Here is a 22485-nt window from a genome sequence, read left to right as displayed (position 1 = left end):
ATCCAGGTTGGCCAGTGGGAAGAGCTTGGGCTTCTTCTCGGTGGCTCCTGAGTGTGGTCACTCGGGACAAGTGACTCTTGTCAGAGGTGAGAGCGGGGCCGGCCGCTTTCATGCCCCCTGAGCCCCAGTCTCCTTGTCTGTAAAATGGGAGAAGCGCCTGTCTCACAGGGTCATGTAGACACGGAACCACGTGCAGAAAGCCCGGTGCACAGTGGGCTCCCAGTGAACGTTCCGGACTCGGACTCGGAGTGGGTGCCCGGGATGGCAGGAAGGTCGGCACCGGGAGCCGGAAGGAAAACGCTGGGCCCTGCCCTGGACCTACCTGTAAACTTCAGACCACACGGAAAGGCGCTCACACCTGACCGGCCTTCCGAGCCCAGCTCCCAGAGGCCACCGCTAGGTGTGCTTCAGGGCTCACCTCTGACGCTTTCCTCCACGCACAGGAAATGGGTCCACGCATTCACAAGGCTTCTCACCGAAGCAAACACGGACCCCACTGGACATGTCGATCTGCACCTGGGTGTTCTCGACTCGACTGGAGACATCCTCACAACCGTCCCTTCTTTTACACTTGGTGTGACCGGGACGAACATCAAGCCCCCTCGACCGGAACCCTGGCCCCGCCACTTCCGGACCCCTCGGCAGGTGCCTTCCCCCCTTGACCCTAGGAAATCACAGTACTTATCACACGGCGCTGTGGGAGGCAGAGAGGAGGCCGGGGATGGACCGGCCTAGAACGTGGAACCGCGTCCCAGGCACTAACTGTTGTTACCGTCACCTTGGGCCGTAGCGTGGATACCTCCGTATTTAACCACTTCCTTTTTGGGGAATGTGAGGTGGGCTCCAATCTCTAACTATGACCAACCACATCCTCGCACATCCCCACACCCGTGTGCAGGACAGAGTGACGTTTTGTGTCAACTGGTCTTCAAACTACCTTCAGGGGAACCCCAGGGCTCCACGGCGATTTCAGAACGCCACATTGGACAGTCTCTTCCGCCAAAGGAAGGCTGGAGCTTCCTGAGAGGTTTGTGCCTCGTGTTAGCGTCTTGTGCATCATTGTTTGGCAGAACGTTTCCTCTGGGGATAAAGAGAGTTTGTTACTAAATACACCGCCCGCCCCCCCGGTGTATTATCAGGAGCCGGGGGCCGTGCCAGGAGCCCCTGGGATTCTGGAAAGAAGGGATGGAACTTTATGTAGACTGTTTTCTCCTAAACACACATAGCTACAGTAAGTTTAATCTGTAAATTTGGCACAGAGGTGAACAACGGGACCGATAATAAAACAGAAAACCGGAACGTCGTCGTCAAAGTAACGACGGCCTTACCGCACTATCCTCACTCTGGCGATGACGTGAGGTGATAAAACGCCCAGGCGATGAGGTGAAGCGGGATGAGTGACCGAGCCTTAGGCCATCAGTGACCCGGTAGCACGTGAGAAGCGGGATCGTCCGCTGCCCGACTGCGGTTGACCGCCAGCTGCTGGAACTGCAGGCAGAGAAACCGTGGGTCAGGGGACCTCTGTGTGACCGAAAGTCGCCGGTGGCTCAGCCTGGAGAGAACACTGACAGCGTTATAAAATGTTCCAGAGTCGTCTCAATCCCACATTCCCTGGCCACGCCCCGGGACCCACGGGAGCTACCTTTCGCCGAGGGAGTGCATCCCTTCCCCAGGCCGGATTGGTGACATCCGTGCTGGCGGGAGCATTGCACCCTGGCCATGGCAGACACGGCCCACGCGGGCCCTTCGGGGCAGCGTTAACGCCTGCCAGCGCACCGCGGCAAGTTCTCAGACACGTGAGCTGGCACCTGTGGCTCGTGCATCCGCGAGGCTTCCCGGATTTGGCTCAGCCGGGCGGCGGGAAGGGTCCAGATCCGTTCGGTGCGTCCTTCCTGGCACTGAGGCTGGTGCTTGACCCACGGCGGGAGGGTTGAGTCAGCGAGAAGAAGATACCGCATTACTTTTATCACTTCCGCCGCAAAGACCAGACTTACTTTGCTGCGCGGCCCTCGCCCTGGAGGCACACGGCCGCCAGGAACAGGCCCTGGGAGCCCGTTCAGGATCTAAGCAGCCTCACCTCATGGTGCGCGGTCATGAGCAACGCCCTTTCACTGGGGACAGAGACTGCGTGCACGTGGTTGGCAGCCCTGTGTGCAAATGTAACACGTTGGGGGGGGGGGGGCACGGACTTCCTGTGACCCCTGTGGGCTGGAGCCCCAGGGTGGGGGTGGGGGCACGGACTTCCCGTGACCACACCGTGACGATGACCGAGGATCCAAAGCAGATCAATGCCACGCGGGAAAGCCAGTTTTGGGGGAGGGTTCAGGGAGGAGATGAAGCGAAGGCCCCACGTGCAGGGCCGGGGTTGGGCTGCTGGGCATCTGGTGGCCCCCGGGCTCCGCGTTGGGCCGGTTTCCAGAGACCTGGCTCCTCTGGGGCCCCGTTTGTGACGAGGCCACTGCCCTGAGGCACCAATCACTCCAGTGCATCAGTGGAGGCCTTCTCTTACTTCTCTCTACCCCAGGGCACCCCCTCTGGAAGGGCCCCGTCTCTGTGCCGGGGGGCACCCGGCAGTCCCCCATCAACATCCGCTGCAGGGACAGCATCTACGACCCGCGGCTGAAGCCTCTCATGGTCTCCTACGCCGCAGAGAGCTGCCTCTACGTCTGGAACACCGGCTACTTCTTCCAGGTGGAGTTCGACGACTCCACTGAGGGGTCAGGTGAGCCGGGGCCGGGGCCTGTCACAGCCAGGCTACGGGGTGGGCGGAGAAGGGGACCGGGGCTTTGCTGACGCGTGGTGTTTGGGGGCAAAGAACAGAGGCATCTCAGCGTTGCAGGGCAGGGAGGTGACGCTCGCTTTAAGGATTATGACGCCCACGCCCGACCCTTGCACGGCTTTACTGCACATCCTGGGGGCCGGTCGGGAAGAAACGATGTGCCAAGAGAAACGCACATGTACGGCAGGTCACAGAGGAGAGCGGAGCAGGTAGGGGAGAGAGGCGCGGTGGGGGCGGGGCCCTCAGGCGGAGGCAGAATGAAATTGTACCAAGGCCGGGGCAGGCCATCCAGAGCCGGGCCCCTCGCTGGTCCCTGCCCAGAGGACGCCCAGCGGCTGTGAGGCACAGGGGGTGGAGCAGGGACTCCGTGAGGTCTGGGACGCTGCCTTCCACCCCTGCTTTCCGTCGGGACTGCTGCAGGATTCCGTCTGGCCTTCCTTCAGCACCTGCCGGTATCGTCATAAACCCTGTTTATGCCGCACGCCCGTCTTCCTTCTGGGAGCGGGGGTTGTCGCGCGGACGGGCAGAGGGTGCTACGCGGCCAGCCCCCAGTGGAAACCTTAGGCAGCAGGCCTCTCCTCGGCTTCCCTGGTGGACGTGACTTCACACGTGTTGTCACGGCTCAATGCTGGGGGGACTCGGTGTGTCCCGTGTGACTCCACGAGAGAGGGCTCTGGAGGCCGGCGCCTGGTTTCCTCCAGACGGCGCGGTCTACAGAACGTGCTTGCGTCGTTTCGCTGTAATAAATCTTAGCCACGCGTACGGCTCTACGCTGAGTCTTGGGAGTGCTCGAATCTGGGGACCCCCTGCCCAGGTCCCTCGTGGGCCAGCCCTCAGCCCATCCCCTTCCACGCACCCGGTCATCTTACTTCCCCATCATCGCCCTGCGAGGACGCCAGCCCCGGGAGGGCAGGACCTCTAGTTTATGCTGAGCGTCGCAGGTGCTCAGTAAACTGATGGATGAACCTCGAATGAGGAGTTAAGGGAGCAAAGGAGCCTCAATTCTCCCCTCGGGAGTAGGGAGCAGGGCGCCCGCCTCAAAGGCTGTTGGAGGGAGAAACGAGGCCTCCGCAGGGAAGCCGTCAGCGGCTCACGGCGTCGCACGGACCAGCTCCCGAAGCAGGCTGCTGCCACCTGCCCTGGCTGCTGACCTGAGTCCGCCTTCCTGGGTCACCGGCAGCAGGACGCCGGAGCGGGAGCTTGCTCGCGGCCTGGCCCTCGCGCAGTGCGTGCGGAGCCTTCGTTAGAGCCGAGCGCCGGCCCTAGACTGTCAGTCTGCTCCCGCCGTCGCCGGGAGGTGTCAGCCCTGCGTCCTGGCTCTGTCCTGACGCTGATTCTGTGTCGCCCGGCCTGGAAGTGTGCGGGCAGCCGCAGCCCCCACTCCGGGCGCCCTGAGCCACGTGCAGCCCATGTGCCGGCCTCCCGGGGGCCCCGGGAGAGGGTCTGGATGGTGAGCGGAGGCCCAGCCTCGACCGGCCTGCCTCCGATGGACGGAGCGGCTGCGGGGTGGGGGCTTCTCCAGGTCGGTCCTCACCGTGACCCTCGGGCACGCCTCTCACATGGCGTTCGCTGAGGCCGGCAAGGCGGGGCGGGGCTCCCCCCCCCCCCCCCCGAGGAGCAAAACGCCAACTCTGGCCAAGGCACGCACAGAGGAACTTCTGGGAAGGACGAGACGGGCTCAAAGGAGAGAAGGGGAAGCTGTGTTCTCAGACCCTGGAAAGCACCGGAGCTGCCCGGCACAGCGATGTGTGTGCTCACCTACTCAGCGGGCCGCCTTCTGTGCCCTCGCTGGTCTCTTCCAAGTGCGGATTCCCAAGGAACAAGTAAAATTGAACTTCCAGGTTCAATGTGGTTGTACCATTTTAAAAATTTTTTGTGCAGCAACTTTATTGCTTTTGTTTTTTTAAAACACATTTTTTAATGTTTATCTTTGAGAGACAGAGACAGAGCGCGAGCAGGGGAGGGGCAGAGAGAGAAGAAGACACAGGATCCAAAGCAGGCTCCAGGCTCCGAGCTGTCGGCACAGAGCCCGACGCGGGGCTCGAACCCGTCAACTGTGAGATCGTGACCTGAGCTGAAGTCGGACGCTAAACCGACGGAGCCACCCAACTGCCCCGATTTATTTTGAAGTAAACTCTACCCACAATGTGGAGCTTGAACTCACGACTCCAAGATCAAGAGCCTCATGCTCTACTGACCGAGACAGCCAGGTGCCCCTTATGCAGCAAGTTGAAAAGACTGAACAAAGAATAATAGTTCCTGAACTTTCCGTTGCTTGGTTATTAGTTATGTGAATGTAGTAATAATTTTGAGAAAAACAGATATGGTTGTGGAAGAGTTCTTCTAGAATTCATACTCCTCCCGTGTAATTATTATGTGCAGTTATGGTTTATCTACATAGGTTTATTTTCCTTTCAGTCATAAAATACAAAAAGCTTCGAAGGTCACTTAGGACTCCTGCCTGTGTATTGTTAGGATACATTTGACAAAAATTGTTCAGATTCCCAGGGGAAAGGGTGTGGTGGCTGAGCGTGGCACCTCGTCAGTGGCTGGTCAGTGGAGCACCTGTAACGCCGAGTGATAGCCTCACCGAGACCACATGCTCCGGGAAGCAGTGGTCCCAGGGTAAATTGCAATGCTTTTTCTAGAAGGTGGAAGCTTTGCCGCACAGACAAGTGAACATCCTCTTTCAAAAGTACCTCCAGGGGCGCCTGGGTGGCTCAGTCGTTAAGCGTCCGACTTCGGCTCAGGTCACGATCTTGCGGTCCGTGGGTTCGAGCCCCGCATCGGGCTCTGGCCTCATGGCTCAGAGCCTGGAGCCTGCTTCCGATTCTGTGTCTCCCTCTCTCTCTGTCCCTCCCCCGTTCATGCTCTGTCTCTCTCTGTCTCAAAAATAAAAACGTTAAAAAAAAAAAAAAAAGTACCTCCGTCCAATGGATAACAGCATGGCCCTAAGCAGACACCACAGCGGACAGCGTCTGCCTCCTCATTCTCCTCAAGGACAGAGGCCCAGAGACGTGGCTCATTCAAGGTCGAGCGCGGCAAGTGGAGGGTCAGGTTCAAACCCAGTTCCTGCTGCTTGGAAAGCCCACTGGAGTCACCACATCCGCTGTTTGCTGGACCCTTCTCCTCGGCAACGCTTTGCTTACAGAAACTTGAGTACTCCTGAGGATTGCTGAGATGGGTCTTGGCTCCCATTTGACAGATAAGAAAAATGAGGCACAGAGATGTCCATGGCCAGAAGTCACAGAGCCCGCACGACAGGATTCTGTGCTCTCCAGAGCAGGGAACTTCACAAGCGTGACCTCTCTCTGGGAAAAATCTGCACCCAACATCCACAGAGGTCGGGCGTGAAGCCAAGGCGCTGACCCCACATGGCACATGGGGAGAAGGTCCTGGGCTCGTGGTCAGGTCCCCAGAGAGCCAGCAGCTGCTCAGGGTGCCGGCCAAGCCCACGCCCGACTGCCCTGACAGGTGGAGCGGGGACGTCTCTGTGATGCTTCCAGGGTGAGGTTGTTGCCGTTATTTCTGTATGGGAGTCTTAACAGCACCTGTGACTTGGGCTCTAGATGTTTCTGAACCCCACGGGAGCTCAGGCTCAGGTTCGAGGCTGGAGAACTAGGCTATCACTGGTCGTAATTATCCCCAGAGTCACAGCTCAAGGCCTCCTCTTGGTCAAGAATTTCAGTCTCTGGAATTTTTACCCCAAGAGTAACTCAGAATTGGGCACGGCCAGCCCCGGCAGCCTCTCTCTGCTTCCGGGATCTGTCCCGGGGCGGGCGTGCGACCCCAGTCAGACCGCTGAGCGCCAGAGCTCCCCTGGGAGGCGTTGGAAGAGAATCCCTTCCCGCCTGTGTTGTGCGGGGGCAGCTGGGAGCCGGGCCCGCCGGTCTTCAGGGGAGAGCAAAGCCAAGAGGGGCGAGGAAACTTGAGGCCTGAGGCCCTTGTCGGAGCCTCTAAATGCAGCCGTGCCTGAGGCCAAAGCAGCCCCCGGACCAATAGATCTCTCTTTTTGCTTAAGTCAGTTTGAGTAATGATAATTCCGCCCCTTGTTTCCCAGAGCCCTAATACAGAAGACCAAAAAAAGTGACCGAGTTGAGAGAGCAGAAACGGAAGGGAGTCACCTGGGAACCGGCCGCCTCCCTCGTTTTGCTTTCTGCTCAAATGCGATGCGGGGGCAGCCTGGGTCCCTGAGGCCCAGGGCCGGGGGGACGCTGCACTTGACCCACAGAGGTGGGCAGTCAGAGCACGGGGTCTGGAGACCCCGGGTGGGTCCTCGGGGAAGCCGAGCCCAGGCGAGCCTGGCCAGCAGCGTGCTGGCAAGGGTTTGGCACCTGGCCCTCTAGGGCTTGGGGGAGGGACCGGAAGCCATTGACAGCTTTGCCCGCTTGCCCTGGTGTAAATACTCCACTGAGGCACGGCCGGCCTCAGTCTCCAACAGTCACTGATCCCAGGCGGGAGCAGAACTCGGCCATCTCCCAGGGCCCAGTTCCAGTCGGTCCCACGTGTCACTGTCCCAGGCCCTCCCCCCGCCACAGTCCCTGCTGCCTCTGAGCTCTCGTGGGCTCTCCAAACGAGGCCTCGTCTGTACCGGCTAAGACCGTTGCACGTGGCAGAGACTCAACTCAACTCGGACTGGCCGAAGCGAACAAGGGGAAACGTATCGGCTCAGATCCTGAAAAGTCCGGGGCGTGGCCGAGTCAGGTGGCAGACGTCCCACAGAAGGAATGGAAAGAATGGAACGGAAGGTGGAAGGAAGCTGAATCCTCCCTGGGGCCCCTGCTCCGCTCTGGTGGGGTCATCCCGGGCCAGAGACGCACCTGCCGCTCTGGTTCCCCCTCCGGATTGAGCGGTTTGGAGCGACAGCGCCCCTGCCCCGGCGATCACAGCTCAGGCCTGGGCCGCTGATCCTCAAAGCCCCGCGTGGCGGTTGGAGCGCAACGCGGTGACGGAGGACGAGCCCGCCCTGCAGCAAGGTGCTGTGCCCAGAAGAGAGGGTGGCCGGGGCTGGGAGGCGCACCCCGAGCTCTCTCCGCCGGGCCTGGCATGCTTGCTGTTGACCCTGCACCGACCCCGGCCCACCCGAGTCAGGCGGCCGTCCGCGTTCAAGACCGTTGCGCCCTGAGGCAGCCAGGCCTGTGCGTTGACCTGGGCCTGACCCTCACTTTCTGGCTTCTGCACCACCTTCTCAATCTGATCCAAAGGGACTCGCCACCCCCCCCCCCCCCCCCCCCCCCCCCCACCGCCACAGACCGAAAGAATTACCTGGGTGTCTCTCTCTGGCCATATAAATTACTAGATAATTCCCCCCGTGGCTCGTGTCCACCCAGGCCAATCTGGTTTTACTTTACTTGCCGTTTTCCCAAAAACCCAGTTTCCTTTCTCTCTCTCCTCCTCAATTTCACATGCGCCACCCCCCACCCCGCCCCCGCCCCCAGCTCGATTCCCAGGCTCTCTCCCTGTTTCCACATCTCCCGTCCTCTTTGCTCACCGCCACTGAAAATTGGGAACTGCCTGGAGCAAAGGAAATGAAAAACGCAGCTGAAGACTGGAGCCCGTTAAAACACGTTTGCGGCAAGAAAATGAGAAAAAGGAGACAGTCCCACAACTCGAAAATGACACTGGATCGACGGCAAGGAAGTGCCCCACGAGCAGGAAAGGAAGTGAGCGGGGAAGGCACTCGCCGTAGAAGTAATTTTGCAGGATCTGTGATCACTCAGGTCCGGTTACGCAAACAGGTGACCGCCAGAAACTCAGACAGAAACATAACCGGGAGGCTGAGGACGTTCCCCGTCAGCGTGGAAGGGTCCAGCGGTTTTTTTCCAGAGGGCGAGGAATACGCGCGCTTGGAGATTAGCGCCAGCCAGGGATGATGTATGACAGGTGGAGACAGCGGGGCATTCCAAGGGATTGGAGAAGCAGCTGACGGCCCGGGCCCGGGGCCGTGGGGGCTGGTGCAGGGGTGCTGGAGGGAGAGAGCTTCCTGGGAGCAGAGGGAGCGAGGGAGGAAAGTCGGCAAAGGCAGGGCCTCCTCTCCCCCCACACACACCTCCTCTCCCGGGAAGCCCTCTTGCCCAGTCCCGAAGGACGATCCTTCTGGAAGGGGTGACAGTGCCCGCCCAGTCTGCCAGATGGGCGCTCAGAAAGCCACGAAAGAGACGCGTGTTCAGTGACCCATAGTCGCTGTTGCTGCTGGACGTGGCCGGGTGCTCCTCGTGTGGCAAAGCCATGTGCTGAGCGGGGTACAGCTTTTATCCCCTTTGATCCTCGCAATTACCCCCCCAAAATAGAAAATGTTCCCACACGTGGAGAGGGGACGCCCTTATCCAACATTCAGCCGAGAGCTGTTTCCAAACCCCACACCATGCTCGCCGTCCACAGAAAAGGAGCCAGGGCTCTGCAGCCTCGCAGGGTAGAGCCTGACGCCAGGGAGGCCAGGTGCCCTGCTGCCCTATCCCTGTTCCCACCCCGTGCACCTGTCTAGGGGAGTGGGGCGGGGGGGGGATAGGCCACAGAGGGGAAATCACCTCTGTCCCACACACTAGACCCGTGTCCTGTGGGGGCCAGGCCCCTGTGCTGCGTCTCTGCACCCAGAGGCCACACAAGTATTCCTGAAGGTGCAGGGGGAGTACAGCATGGGGGTGAGGGTCCTGCTGTGGGGCAGAAAGAGAGAGAGAGAGGGAGAGAAGCGTGCGGAGCAGGCCGTCAGCTCTACCAAGTCACCTAAACTCTCTGAACCTTGGTCCTCTCTGACCCTCAGTCTACTCCTCTGTAAAGGGAAGGTCCGCCTGACTCCGGAGGAATTAAGGAGGGCTCTGGGAAGCACTTGGCGCTCTGGGAGCTGAATTAACAATTCGATGACAGTTGTTGCCTCTGTTCGTAAATGAAATGACCCAAGCGGGGCTCGGGCCGTGTGCGCGTCTAACGTCTTCCACTAGGGGGAGCACGGAGACGGCGGAGAAGCCGCCGCCGGCCAGGCGGGGTCTGGCCTTTTCTGACCACGGGGGACTCCGTGTGACCCACTCAGCTGGCGGAGGGAGAAAATCTGGAACTGCAGGCGGGTCGGCGGCATCCTGACGTGTGAGCTGCCCGTGTGGGGGGTCCCTCACTTGCAAGGACAGTGATGGGCAGTTTGAGGCATCGGGTGCCAGAGCCGCAGGTACATTAATGCTCCTTCCAACGTCAAAGTGAATTTTAAGTCACTTGTAAAGCGGGGCCAACAACAGCCTTTTATCCCCCAAAGGACAGTTGGTAACCACGGCCAGTGCCAAGAGATCCCAGCTGGGTCCGGGTCCTTGAGCACGAGGCCACTCACCACTGAGATCAGCACCCGGTGCACACAGCAGGCCCTCAGTGGACGTTGGCTCCTGGAGTGGAGGCAGGCCCGCCGAGCGGTGAGGTCTGCAGACTTCACTTCCATCCATGGGGACCATCAGGTGCGAGCCAGAGAAGCTGACTCGAGTCACCCAAGCCAAAACGGAGCTGCCTGGAAGAATCCAGGGCTCCCTTCTGGGAAGGCAGGCGGGTGATGGGGCCCGGAGTCGGGTCAGGAACACGGCAGCAGGAACCACTCTGCTATCTCTCTGTCCCCGGCATCGTCCCACTCAGGACCCGAGTCCCGGGGACCTTTCCACCTGCTGCGGGAGGCGAGGCGCCTGCAGGGAGGCGGGAGGTAGTTCCAGGCTTCTGCCCTGGGGGAGGAGGGGACTCCGGGAGGGGGTCCTGGGCCTCACGGAGAGGAGAGGCGTGTGGCTGCGCCGACCACAGTCCCGCCTTGATGGAGCTGAAATGTCCCGGAGCAGTTATCTTGTCCCGCAAATTTGTCGGCGGTCTCTCCAGTTCGAGTTCTTTCCACCTTCGTTCCTTATCTACCTGCTGTCTCCTCCCTTGGTCCTTGGACACGGGTATTGGGAGGGCAGAGGCAGTCGTTTGTTTGCAGGCCAGGTGGAGTGTGGTTCTCCGGGCTTGCATTCTGTGGTTCTCAGAGGGAATGAGAGCCCTGCCTGGGGAGGCCCGAGAACCCAGAGCCATCCTTCTGCCCTCTCCTCCTCCCCTCCACCTCCTCGCCCCGCTCCAGCCTCCCCTCTCTCCTCCCTGCATTCATCCTTCTTTCTTTCTTCTCCACACACACCCTCCCTCCCCCTGAGACTGAGACTCATTTGCACAGGGCTGGGGCAGCCCTCCCACCCGCCCCCCTCCTCCTCCTCCTCCTCCGCCTCCCTGCATCTGTCCAGACCACCAGCTCCTCAGGCTTGGGAACAGATTACGTGCCCGGGGGCCGAGGGGAGCTCCCAACCAACGTGGCAAGTCTGGGCCCCCGTCTGGTCCAACCCTCCCCGACCACTCCCGTGGGTCCGTCATGGCCTTGCCCTTGGCGTCGAGGGCAGGTGTCTGACAAAACGCTCCACTTAACGGGAATCAGCCTGGAAATGGGAGGGGGATCCTCACCGGGCCACTTGTCACATCGTAATGCCCAGCGTGGTAGCTGCTCTCCGCCGCTGGAACGCCGCTGACCGCTGCTTCTGAGGGGCACCCAGGAATTCATCGTTCTTGCTGTGCCCAAGAAGCTCCGGTTGGACGTTCGCGGCAGAGAGGTCATGCCGTGTTCTCTCGGCAAAGTTCCGGTAAGGACTCCGCGAGCCGGTGCAGCGCTGAGGGCCCAAGGCGCCGTCCGCCCTCGCAAGGACATCTCGAGTTGGGACGTACACGGAAAGGTAAATTGGAAAGGTGACCCACGTCAAGGGTGCTGAGTGCAAGCCCCCGCCCGTCCCGCACCCCTCCCCACGCGCCCTCCTCCGGCTGGCGCCCTCCCGGGAACCCTGTGTGGCCCTCAGGGCGGCAGGAGGAGGGGTGTGTGGGACAGAAGGAGATCTCCAAGAGGAAGAGGGCCAGTTGTAGAGAGTATGCAGAGCATGTGGCCTGCAGGGGCGTAGGGGGAAGAGGAGGAGGGGAGACCATCTGGGAGGGGACGGGGAGGGGGGAGACCCCTGGGGGGCGGGGGGGAAGAGGAGGGACTTGCGAGGAGCCACAGGAAGGCCTTGGGAGGATGATTTTAGGGCCTTCTGAGCCAGTGGACCCCTGGGACACGTTCGGGAGAAGGGACACTGTCTGGGAAGGGGCTCGAGCCCACACCCAGGCACGTGTCCCCCTTGCACGCCTTCCCGGGAGGACAGTTTGGAGTCAGGCCAGGGCAGTTGAGTCAGGCCAGGGCAGGCCAGGGCATCAAACACTTGATGGCATTGGGCAAACCCTGCGTGACGCGTCTGCTTTTAAAGACAGGAACACTCGGTCTGTTGACAACAGTGCCCGGCTTGGCCTCTGCCGCACCTGCCCCTTTGCGCCCTGTGCAGACCCCACGCCGCAGCCCCTCGGACTCTCCGTCTGGGCCGCCTCGGTGGCCTGCTCTCTCTCCCTCCCGTCCTCCCTGCCTCTTGTTGCTTTCTGCCTAGAATTGTTCTTTGTCTCCATCCTTAGGGCTCAGCGGAAGCCCCACTTCCTCAGGGAGGCCCGCTGTGGTGCTCCCACCACTCCGCTGTGGAGTAGGGCCCCAGAGCACCCCCCGTGCCCGCCACGACGCTCCTAACTGCTCGCGCTCACTACGCATTTTCTGACTGCCTGTCCCTGCAGATTCCGAGCTCCGAGAGGACAGGGCCCCATCTGTCTCATTCCCTCTCGGTCCCCAGTGCTTCGTAGAGGGTGCGGCGCATCGTAGGCGCGTCGACTTCTTCTGTGCTTCGGGGGCTGGCCCAGCCCCTTCTAACGGACACTTTCTTAAAGTGCGTTTGCCCGTCGAGGTCTGTGGGTCCTCTCTGGGGAGTGACAGTGGTGGCTTCAGGTCTCTGCATATCTCTGCTTTGATGATGATGATGATGATGATGGTGATGATATTTTTAGTAATGACAGTAATACCAGTAATTATAACGGAAAGTGCAACCACCTGTAGAGCCCCTTCTGGGCTCCAGGGGCCGTGTCCGGGGGCGTTTTGTAAGCATTCCTGTATTTGATGCTCACCGTGTGCCGACGAAGTAGGTGTCATTGTCTCGAGATTCAGAGAAACAAAAGAGCCTATGCAAAGGTGAGCTACGCGAAATCGCTTTGAGTCCAAGTCCGCCTGGCTTTAACACTGGAGCCAGGGGGCGCCTGGACAGCTCAGTCGGTTAAGCGTCTGACTTGGGCTCAGGTCATGATCTCGTGTTTTGTGAGTTCGAGCCCCGCGTCGGGCTCTGTGCTGACAGCTCAGGGCCTGGAGCCGGCTTCAGATTCTGTGTCTCCCTCTCTCTCTCTGTCCCTAGCCGCCCCCCTGCCATGCTCTATCTTTCTCTGTCTCTGAAAAATGAATAAACCTTGAAAAAAATTTTTAAAAAACCCTAAAACTGGAGCCAATACGTGATGATCTTAGAACGTAACTACCAGAGAGCAATCTGGATTCCCTTTATGCAGGATCCTAGGGGGTGGGGTTGTGCTGCTGGAGCACGGATGGTGTGCTGGCCGCCAGCTGAGGTTCCCACTTGCTGAGAGAATGACAGAGGTCTTCCTGGTCCAGGGAACACATGCAGACTCTTAGCTCTCGTGTGCCACAGCTTCAGAACGTTCGTTAGATCCCAGGGTGGCACCCAGAACAGGCTGATACTTGGCGATGTTGTGTTATTTTCAGTGTTAACTAATTAGAGCATCTCAAACTTCTCTTGTACTTATTTTAAGCCTTAAAACAACCGTGCCTGCCAAAAGCCTGCTTATCTTGGTAAAAGCACCGAACTACAAATAGATGGCTATTAAGAGCGACTGCTGTAAGCACCGAGACCATAGCCTCTGGGGACGGCAGATCTCAGCATGGGGTCAGCTTCCTCGGGGTGTTTGGAGGGTCTGGCTGCTGCTGGTGTCATTCCCCGATCACGTCTCGATGCCCCTGCCCAGGGAGACAGCTGGGTGCAAAACAGCCCACCGATGCCCAAGTCCGGGGCGTGGGGCCTGGCAAGCGAAAGGCCCCCAGCTCGCGAATTAGGCTTGCTTTGTAACGTTGTCTAATGAAAGGTAATTACCCTGACAGTACACTGTCCTTATGAAAAGTCATTTTGAGGTTATTTTATCCAGAGCTGCAGCCGTAAGTTGAGTTCCTAACTTTCCTGGCAGGGAAGGGGGTGGAGTTTGGCTACACAAGCCAAGGGGCTGGACCTTCAGGCAGGCCTGGGCTGGGGTCGCCGGGTGACCTAGGGCGGTCTTGAAAATAGAAATTGTGTTTTCTGGCCCGCTGTTTCACTCTTCCTGAGGTGCACGTAAAGGCCGAAAGGGAGACCAAGCCCTGCGTTGGCCACACGGCCAGATTCCACGCGTGTCCGCCAGCCTGCCTCAGCATGCCCCGCCCCTCCAGCCCAGGCCCCGCCCCCCCAGCCCAGCCCAGGCTATAAACTCTCCTCTGTCTGCCCACACCTCCTTCCCCTCACTTATCTTCTCAGACCAGCTCACCATTTGCTGATCTCCTTGTCTGTGTTTACATATGACAAGGCTAGGAGGCGCCACAGCCTTCTGGGCTTTGTGTTATGAGCCCGCCTGGTCCCCGGCCCGCCCGGGATAGTGATGTTCATCTACGGAGGGTCAGATGTCAGCATGAAGGAGATACCTGTCCCGGAGGCCCCGCTGAAGAGGACCCTTCTTTTCTGAGGGGGGCCTGAGCCCCAGGATTCCGAAGGATGGGTTTCCATTTTCATTCCTTTGTGGAAGCAGATAGGCAGGAGGCCACTGGCGGGAGGCTGCTTCGGTGAAGAACTCAGGGGAGAGCGTGAGGCCACGTCCACGGGCGCAGGGTAAGAAAGTCTGAGTCTACAGCTCTTCACGGGCTGAGAAAGGAGTAGTGGGGGTTCCCACAGGCCCCTCCCACCGCAGCGGCTTCCCACCCCCGGCTCTCTGTGGTTCACAACCCGGGAGATTTTTCTACACGGGTGTTTTTGGTGGGATGCACCCTCACCCCTCAGGCTTGCCACCTGCTCACTGATGGGTGTGCTTTGGTGGCACGAGGTCTCTGGCTGGCCAGTGCCGCAAACGCCCCTCGTGCCACGGACACCAGGCGGGAACAAGCACAAAGGTTTCCGCTGCCCGACTTCGTGGTCCTGTAATTTCCTCAGATCGTGTTTCCTGCTTCGAAGGATCAAGTGGAAAAGGCGTGGGATTTGGTGTGAGATCTGGGCTCAAATCCTAGCTCCCGCTGCTGGGATTACCAACAACCTGCCTCACCTCCCCTAGTAAATGACGATGGGACCCAAAGCTACAAGGGCCAGTGGGCCCAAGCATCATGTCCCCTCCGGGGAAAAAATCATCCCCCTGTGTACTTTTAGCCGCAGAAAATCTCCATTAAAGCCCCGCAATTCGAACCCGCTGGGAGGTTCTCCCATCCGTCCTGCCTTCCCGCCTGCGGAGAGGCTCCTCACGCTGTGTGTGCCGTGGGCACCTGTACATTCAGACCTCGTGACTTATAGTGTTGTATACGCTTCTTTCTGTGTACTTTTAAAAATTGATATATCGTTCATGTATGTGTGCTCGGGAGAGTAGATCACCTCATAAAACCATACGGCCTCTCAACTAGGTGAGACCCTAATGCTGTTCTAGACCAACAACGCTCATTTCCAAGTGAAGAAACACGGCGAGAAGCTCTACGATCTGGTCGAGGGCAGAGTCGTGAACTGAATCTGCTCAGTGCTTTCTGCTTCTTATACTTTTTACGGCAAAAACAGGGTAGAAAGCACCCCTCGCCAGTAGCCTCTGACACCGTCATAGCACCCGCCACACCACTAAATGTTTTCCCTGCTTTCGCCACGCAGAGGCGTTGATGTGGGTAAGGCCACCCCGGGGATCTGCTGGGGTCTCCAGCCCAGTAGCACGTGCTCCCTTCAGTTAAAAGCAAGAACAGTGTTCCCATAAAGTCTGGTCATACGGTGAGACTAGACTGATCATGGGCTGCGTTCAGTTCAGCCTGACGGGAAGGTAGCGTGTTATATCTCAAGATTTGCTTAGGTGAGCATCCCGCTCATTACGTATTCGTTTTGGTGATGGAATTTAAGCTGCCACTTTTTCATTCAAAAGACATCATTTTTTTTTTTTATTAAAGAAAAGTCTGGAAATCTTTGAGGACTGGTGTGCATCTCAGAAATGGTTTTCTTCACCTTCACGGCTGCACCAAACGGGCTTGAGCCCCCTGCCGCCACCTGGTGGCAGAACTGGCCTCTGCATCCACTCCGGCATCTACCTTGAGCCTGTTGTGGGCCAGCTGGGGCTCGGTGACAGGGACAGGGGTGAACAGACAAGGTGCCGCCTCGCACGGGGCCCGCCTTCCAGTTTGTCATTTCAGCAGGACATCAATCTCTCCAGAGCGAAATTGTGTGACCTCAGTGTAGATAGACACTGTCACGACAAGCCCCGGTCTGATGACAACGGACAAACTAACACACCGGTCTGCTGGTTTCACTTTCCAGGAATCAGCGGCGGCCCCTTGGAAAACCACTACAGGCTAAAGCAGTTCCACTTCCATTGGGGAGCAGTGGACACGTGGGGCTCGGAGCACACGGTGGATGACCGCGCGTACCCAGCAGAGGTTCGTAGACGCTATCCTAGCACCAAAGACGTGGGTGCTTTCCACTTGCCAGGCTCACTTGTAGGGCAGCAGACCAGCCTGGCTGCCCAGAGAAAGGATTCCCGGGGCACGGGACTCCCCGCGCTCACGCTGGACCAGGCCATCCTGCCCGTCCCACCCACACGGCTATCCTGGGGTGAGGGTACTATTCATACTGTCCTCTAACAGAAGGAGAGACAGGGGTGCTGAGCGGCCACGTGACTTGCCAAATCAGCCAGCTGGGATTCAACAACAGAGTCTGTGCCCTTAGCCCGGCATGCAGCCACGTCCGCGCTGCTGGTCGATCGTGGACTAGAAGCTTCCTGTCTCTCAAGGCATTCGGGGCCTCTCCTGAGACCTGAAAATCTTCACGACAGAAATCACCTTCTTGAAACAACGAGACATTTGCAACATCCCCAGATGGGAATCCGTAAAGAAAACGAGTAAGGATAAATGTTAGGAATTGGTTTTCGCAGGTACGGAGGGACGGCAAGCGGTGCCTTTTTGACTGTCCCCAATATTTCGTCACGAAATTTTTCCAACGGTGACTGGCAGGTCGGCACAGGGAGAGCCCGCGAGGTTGCCGCCCAGATCCTACCGCGAGCGTTTTGCCCACATTCGCTTCATCACATGTCCGTCCGCCCACAAACCACCTGACTTCCTGATGCATCTCAGGTCAGGGGCTGTTTTTGTGTTAACTTTTCGCTGCCATCACAGTGGAGGTAATGCTGTTGCTCAAACAGGCCTGGGATCCAGTCAAAGTAAAACATGAAACCCACCTGTGATCCCAGCCCCAGAGGTGACCTCCAGGGACGGTTTATGAACAGGAAGTTACATCTCTGGTTGTAAGTAGACACAACTTGACAAATAACACAGACACGAAGGAGCGGGGCCGGTTCCGTGCTTTTTACGCAGCAAAGCCTTCTATCTCGGGAACTGTGTCTGCACGTGGTTTTTTTTTTTTTTTTTTTTAAATTTTTTTTTTTCAACGTTTGTTTATTTTTGGAACAGAGAGAGACAGAGCATGAACGGGGGAGGGGCAGAGAGAGAGGGAGACACAGAATCGGAAACAGGCTCCAGGCTCCGAGCCGTCAGCCCAGAGCCCGACGCGGGGCTCGAACTCACGGACTGCGAGATCGTGACCCGGCTGAAGTCGGACGCTTAACCGACTGCGCCACGCAGGCGCCCCTGCACGTGGTTTTTAATGATCAGCTGACTTAACGGAAGAGGCTGTTGCACAGAAGCAAGAGCAGAGCCTGGGCCCGCCGGGGGCTTTCCCTGAACCGGCCGAGCAGGGGCTGCGGGGCCCGTCCCGGCCAGGCCTCCGGCCCACGTGGGAGCACCCGTCTCCCGTGGAGGTTTGGAAGACAAATCCAGTCACTGGGGGTCCCTGAAGGAAGCAGTTACAGTTGGGGCCTTGGGCCCAGTTGTCTTTATTTCTGGGAGACTGAACTGGGACAACAGGTGGGGGGGTTCCAGGTGAGCCATGGATGGGCGGGGAGAGCTCACACCGCCCTCGGTGGCCCCGGTGCCTGTGGCTGGGAGCACTGGGGTTAGGTGGGAGTGAGGGGCCGCCTGGAGCATATGTGGACCCCACACCCTCCACCAGGTGCCCCCAGGCCTGGACTCCAGTGGCTGCGTGAGGAGGGGCTAGTTGACCACGAGAGGCTGGAGGGCTTGCTGGAGTCTGTTGGTGTGGACTTGGTGCTCGGGTCACCGTTCAGAAAGGCCCCCAGCACACCAGGAAATACGTGCCCACGGCCAAGCCCCCTCTTGGGTCTGGGCCAAGCTCAGCATCGGCAGGGCCACAAGCTCTCATCACACGGAAGCCTGGCCAGGCCCCGGCACCCTGCCTCCCGCTGGCCAGCGACCCAGGAAAGCATCTGTCCCGGACTCGTCCTCTGCCCCTCATTGAAAGCCTTGTCAGTTGGCCGGTCTTGATGGCGAAATTGGACTCGGGAAAACCCAGGGAGGGATGTGAAGTAAGGGCATAGACGAAGTTCAAGGGAGGTGACAGACGTAGGAAGAAAATGCAATTGGGACCACACGCTGACATTAAAAATTGTTCGCCGTTCATCTGAAATCCAGATTTCACCGAGCGTCCCGGCAACAGGCAGCCGTCCCGGCACCGATTCCTATGTTACACCGTTCACATCGGCCTCACTGGGTGGTTTGCCCCGAGTTCGGGAGCTGCGGGCGGCGGGCCTGACTCTGCGGAACGGACACGCGGGCTGCCCCGGGGAGGCCACGGCCGCCTCGTGTGAACGTGCGTCCTTTCTCCTGGGTTTCAGCTGCACCTGGTTCACTGGGATGCTGCGAAATACCGAAGTTACAAAGAAGCTGTGCTGGGGGAGAGCGGCCTGGCCGTGATAGGCGTGTTCCTACAGGTAATGCTGGGGCGCGGCTCCCCTGGCGGGGCGGGTGCGCGGTGGCCGGGAGCTGCCTTTGAAACCCTGTCCGTGGAGAGTGCGGTGTGGCCCCCCTCCCGCCTGCTGCCTCTTCAAAGGAGCCTTTCTCGTCTGCGCCCTGCAGCTGGGGGCCCACCGTGAGCCACTGCAGAAGTTGGTGGAAGTCTTGCCAGAAGTCAAGCATAAGGTAGGCCACGCAGCCTGAAACCAGCAGCTCCAGAGAACCGAATTGGCTTAAGTAACGATCGTTTGCGGGAATTAAAGGCCACTTTGGCAGAAGGGGGTGGCGGGGCTGGGGGAGGTCTGAGTCCACTTCTGGGAATGGGACTCGCTGGGGCTGATGCCCGCGTCCACGGGGACGTCCACGGGGACGTCCACGGGGCCCTGCTCCCCGTGGGCCCCTCCCTCCTCCGTACCACGGGGGTGCCGGACTCCCATCTGAGCTTCCCAAAATTCAGGGTTTTGCCATGTTCACCTGCCACGGGCACTATTTGTTACTTAGTATTTTTCCTTACCCTGTCATTTTTTAAAAATCTTTAGCCTTGTCCGAGGCCATGGCATCTACCAGGGATAACATTTGTTTTAAACCGACTGAAATAAATGCCTAACCATTCACATTTAAGAGCGTCCATTCGCGGGCCACCCGGCACACTCCTGGGGGGAAACTTAGCACCACCCCATCCCAGCAGAACGGGGACGCCGGGGGACCGGGGGGAGTCTCGCCAGCTCGCCTGCTCGGCCCCCCCAGCTCCCTGCGTGCACCTTGCTGCACTAAAGCTCAAAAGACAATGGCAACATTGCAGCTTTTCTCCAACAACAGCTGTGAAAGGACTTTGATGGAGGGGTGGAAATTCCAAAGAAATGTAGTTTATTTGTTCAGGTACCAAACAAAAGAATTCCGCGACCCGAGGAGTCACGGTGGTCCCTGGACAGATGGGCTCCGACCCGTGGTAACAATGACAAGAGCGGCTCCAGATGAAAGCTGGGGGCCAGCCCTTCCTCGCCGGGTTCACGGGGTCTGTGCGCTCCCCCTTGATGTTGACCTCTGGGCCGGCCTCCTGGGGCCACGACCAGATCACCCCCCGCTGCCTCATCCTGCAGCTCAGGAACTCCGCAAGGTCAAGGTGCTGGGAGCATCGTCTTTCCCGCTGGTCTGCAGCCAGAGTAAACCCAGGAGGTCTTCCGCGTGCACGCCCCCCTCCCACACGGCGTGGCCTCCACCTCTTGGTGGGAAAGAGAGGACCTGGCTGGGAGGTGCTGTTTATGCCGGGGTCTGTTCCCTTCCACGGAAGCCCTGGAGCGCGTCTCCCCGCGGGCCGACCCAGCGCCTGGTGGGCAAGTCTCACGGGAGATGTGGCGTCGGCAGGGGCCTCACCCGTGGGCCTGACGCTCCCCCTGGGCTTTGGTTCCTCCCCTGGGAAATAAGAGTGAGGGTCTAGGGGACAAAAAGCCTGTAGAGCGGGAGTGTGTGTCTCGTGGAGCAGTGAGGGTAACCCCGCCAGACTCCGTGGCCCCGCCTGCAGCCCACGCTGGGGGCCACCAACGTCTGGAGCCACTCTTTACATCTGCAGCCTCGGACGCCACCTCTGTGGTGTGCACCCTTTGGGCTTTGACACATGCACGGTCATGGGTCCTCCCGAAGTTTCAATTAGCAAGGAACAGCGGTGGGCGCACGAGCCGCGGCCCCCCGCCCCCCACTCCCGGGGTGGGACAGACTTGCTGCAGCGTCTGGGTTCTGCCACTCTTTACGTGGCTTTGGGAAAGTCACTTCCAACTGTCTTACTTTCTCCTTCGCTGAGGGAGCAGGAGCTCTCACAGGTGGTTCTGAAACTTGGCGGTAACAGCCTCGGCAGGTGTCCGGCCCGTCAGCACCCTTGGGCGCCTCAGGTCTTGAGGACACAACGCTGAGCGGGAACCTGGTCACAAAGGCGACACAGAATAGGATTCTTTGTAGGAAACGTCCAGAACAGGCAAATCCGTGGAGACAGAAGGCAGATTTGTGGCGGGGGGTGAGGGGAGTTTAGGGTGCGTGATCGCTAAAGAGCATCTACTGGGGCTCTTTGTTTCCTGGGGTCCTTTCTGAGGTGCGGAGAATGTTCTAAAGCTGACCAGTAATGGCCGCAGGTCACGATCGTGAATATACAGAACGCCAGAGCCCTGGGAGCTGTCAACGTGTGGGTTCCGGGCTCTGTGAACTGTATTTCAAATCCACTTTCTTTTTTTAAGTTTTATCTATTTATTTTGAGAGAGGCGGGGAGAGAGAATCCCAAGCAGGCTCCACCCCGTCAGCGCAGAGCCCGACCGAGGGCTCGCACTCACGAACCGTGAGACTGTGACGTGAACCGAAATCAAGAGTCTGATGCTGACCCCACGGAGCCCCCCAGGTGCCCCGCTGCTGCTGTTCCTTACGCGTTAACTAGACTGCTGCTTGCACAGTGCACAGCCAGCACAGCCGGACGGTGCTAGCCGACAGCAGGGGTGAAGCAGCTCCCGTCCTCTCCTCCAACATCTTGCCTAAGGGCTCCGTGTCTGACTGGGGGGTCTGCAGTTAGGGTACAGTCGGGCCTCCTGGGCCCCAAGCGCCTGTGTCTGACAGCTGGGTGGCAGGGTCTGGACGAGCAGGGAGGTCTCCTTCCCCCGAGGCCGAGCGTGTGTCCTCCCCATGCCGGGAGACCCTCCCGCAGAGCCGGCCCGGAGCGGGGACCGCAGCAGAGCTGGGCACACTGGGTGCCGGTCAGTGCTGCGCTGCCCCCGGGCCTGCCCCGCCTCTGCAGAGCAGGGTGGGGGCGCTGTACTGGGCCTGCCAAGCCCAGGGACCCCGAGACATCCTATCTTCACCGAGCGACAGCCTGCTTGAGGGCCTCTGGCTGGGGAACCGAGAGGTTCTCCTTCGCACCTGCTCCCGACGCCGTGCCGAGCGGCATCCGGACCACAGCCTCGGTGCTCCCACCCCTGCTGGTGGATTTCTTCAGGGGGCCCAGCCCTGGGCGGAAGCAGGGGGGTCCCTGTCTGCAGGCTCCCTGCCCCCACCTCGTTCCTGATTTTGTTTCTTGCTTGCTCATTCCAGCGGGGAGGTGGGGGGCGTGAGTTCTGAACAGAGACTCCCGAGCCGGGGACGTGCCGACAGCATCCCCTCGGGCTGCCGCACAGGGAGCTCGGCGCATGGTGGTCGAGGACAGCTGTCCGGAGAAGGAGGGTCCTGGCGTGAGGGTCAGGGGACGCTGCCTCAAGGGGAAGACCGGGTGTCCCAGAAGGGTAGTATTTTCTGGTGCAGCCACTACGGGAAACAGCCTGGCGGTTCCTCAAGCAATTAAACGTGGAATTGGCGTGGGACCCAGTGTCTCTGCTTCTGACTACTTACCCCCAAATAAGTGCAAAGCAAGGTCTGGAAGAGGCGTCGGCACACCCGTGTTCTCAGCAGCACTTCTCACGGGAGCCGAGGGGCGGAAGCAACTCGGGTGTCCGTTTAGGGGGGCGAACGGGTAAGCAGAGCGTGGGCCGTGCACACAGTGGAATGTTCCTCTGCCTGAAAAGGGAGGGGCTCCTCACACCTGCTACAACGTGGGCGACCCCAGAGGACCCTGTGCTCCGTGACACCGGCCGTCACGCGGGACAGTCGCGGTGGGGTCCTCCTGACACGAGGCGTCCGTTCCCCGAGACAGAAAGAGGTGGGGGGGGGGCGGGGGGAGGGGGGCGAG

The 22485-nt window shown here is 59.5% G+C and overlaps 1 protein-coding gene and 1 long non-coding RNA gene across 8 annotated transcripts in view; one reads left to right on the top strand and one right to left on the bottom strand.

Moving 5' to 3' along the window:
- Positions 1-22485, top strand: part of CA5A (carbonic anhydrase 5A) — a 35547-nt gene that overhangs the window by 2909 nt on the left and 10153 nt on the right. For 4 of the 5 annotated variants that reach the window (XR_005780912.1, XM_040443304.1, XM_040443303.1 and 1 more), the window contains exons 2-5: positions 2525-2722; positions 16243-16361; positions 18671-18766; positions 18912-18974. Coding sequence is in view for 4 of the 5 variants with exons in the window: in XM_040443304.1 (XP_040299238.1) it covers positions 2525-2722; positions 16243-16361; positions 18671-18766; positions 18912-18974 (476 nt within the window). In the remaining variant the exon portion in view is untranslated. Of the gene's footprint in view, positions 1-2524; positions 2723-9717; positions 11379-16242; positions 16362-18670; positions 18767-18911; positions 18975-22485 lie in introns of those variants that run through there. The other variant, XM_040443302.1, reaches the window with a different exon arrangement.
- Positions 20550-22485, bottom strand: part of LOC121009915 (uncharacterized) — a 5031-nt gene continuing 3095 nt past the window's right edge. For all 3 annotated transcript variants that reach the window (XR_005780915.1, XR_005780914.1, XR_005780913.1), the window contains 2 exons: positions 22149-22313; positions 20550-20703 (listed from right to left, as the gene is read on the bottom strand). This is a non-coding gene — a long non-coding RNA (uncharacterized LOC121009915). The remainder of the gene's footprint in view (positions 20704-22148; positions 22314-22485) is intronic.

Source organism: Herpailurus yagouaroundi, unplaced genomic scaffold (genome assembly GCF_014898765.1).
Source record: "Herpailurus yagouaroundi ecotype Mexico unplaced genomic scaffold, PumYag 190, whole genome shotgun sequence".
NCBI classification, from domain to species: domain Eukaryota; kingdom Metazoa; phylum Chordata; class Mammalia; order Carnivora; family Felidae; genus Herpailurus; species Herpailurus yagouaroundi.
Note: the sequence above shows the minus strand (reverse complement) of the source record. Positions and strands in the feature narration are given on the sequence as shown.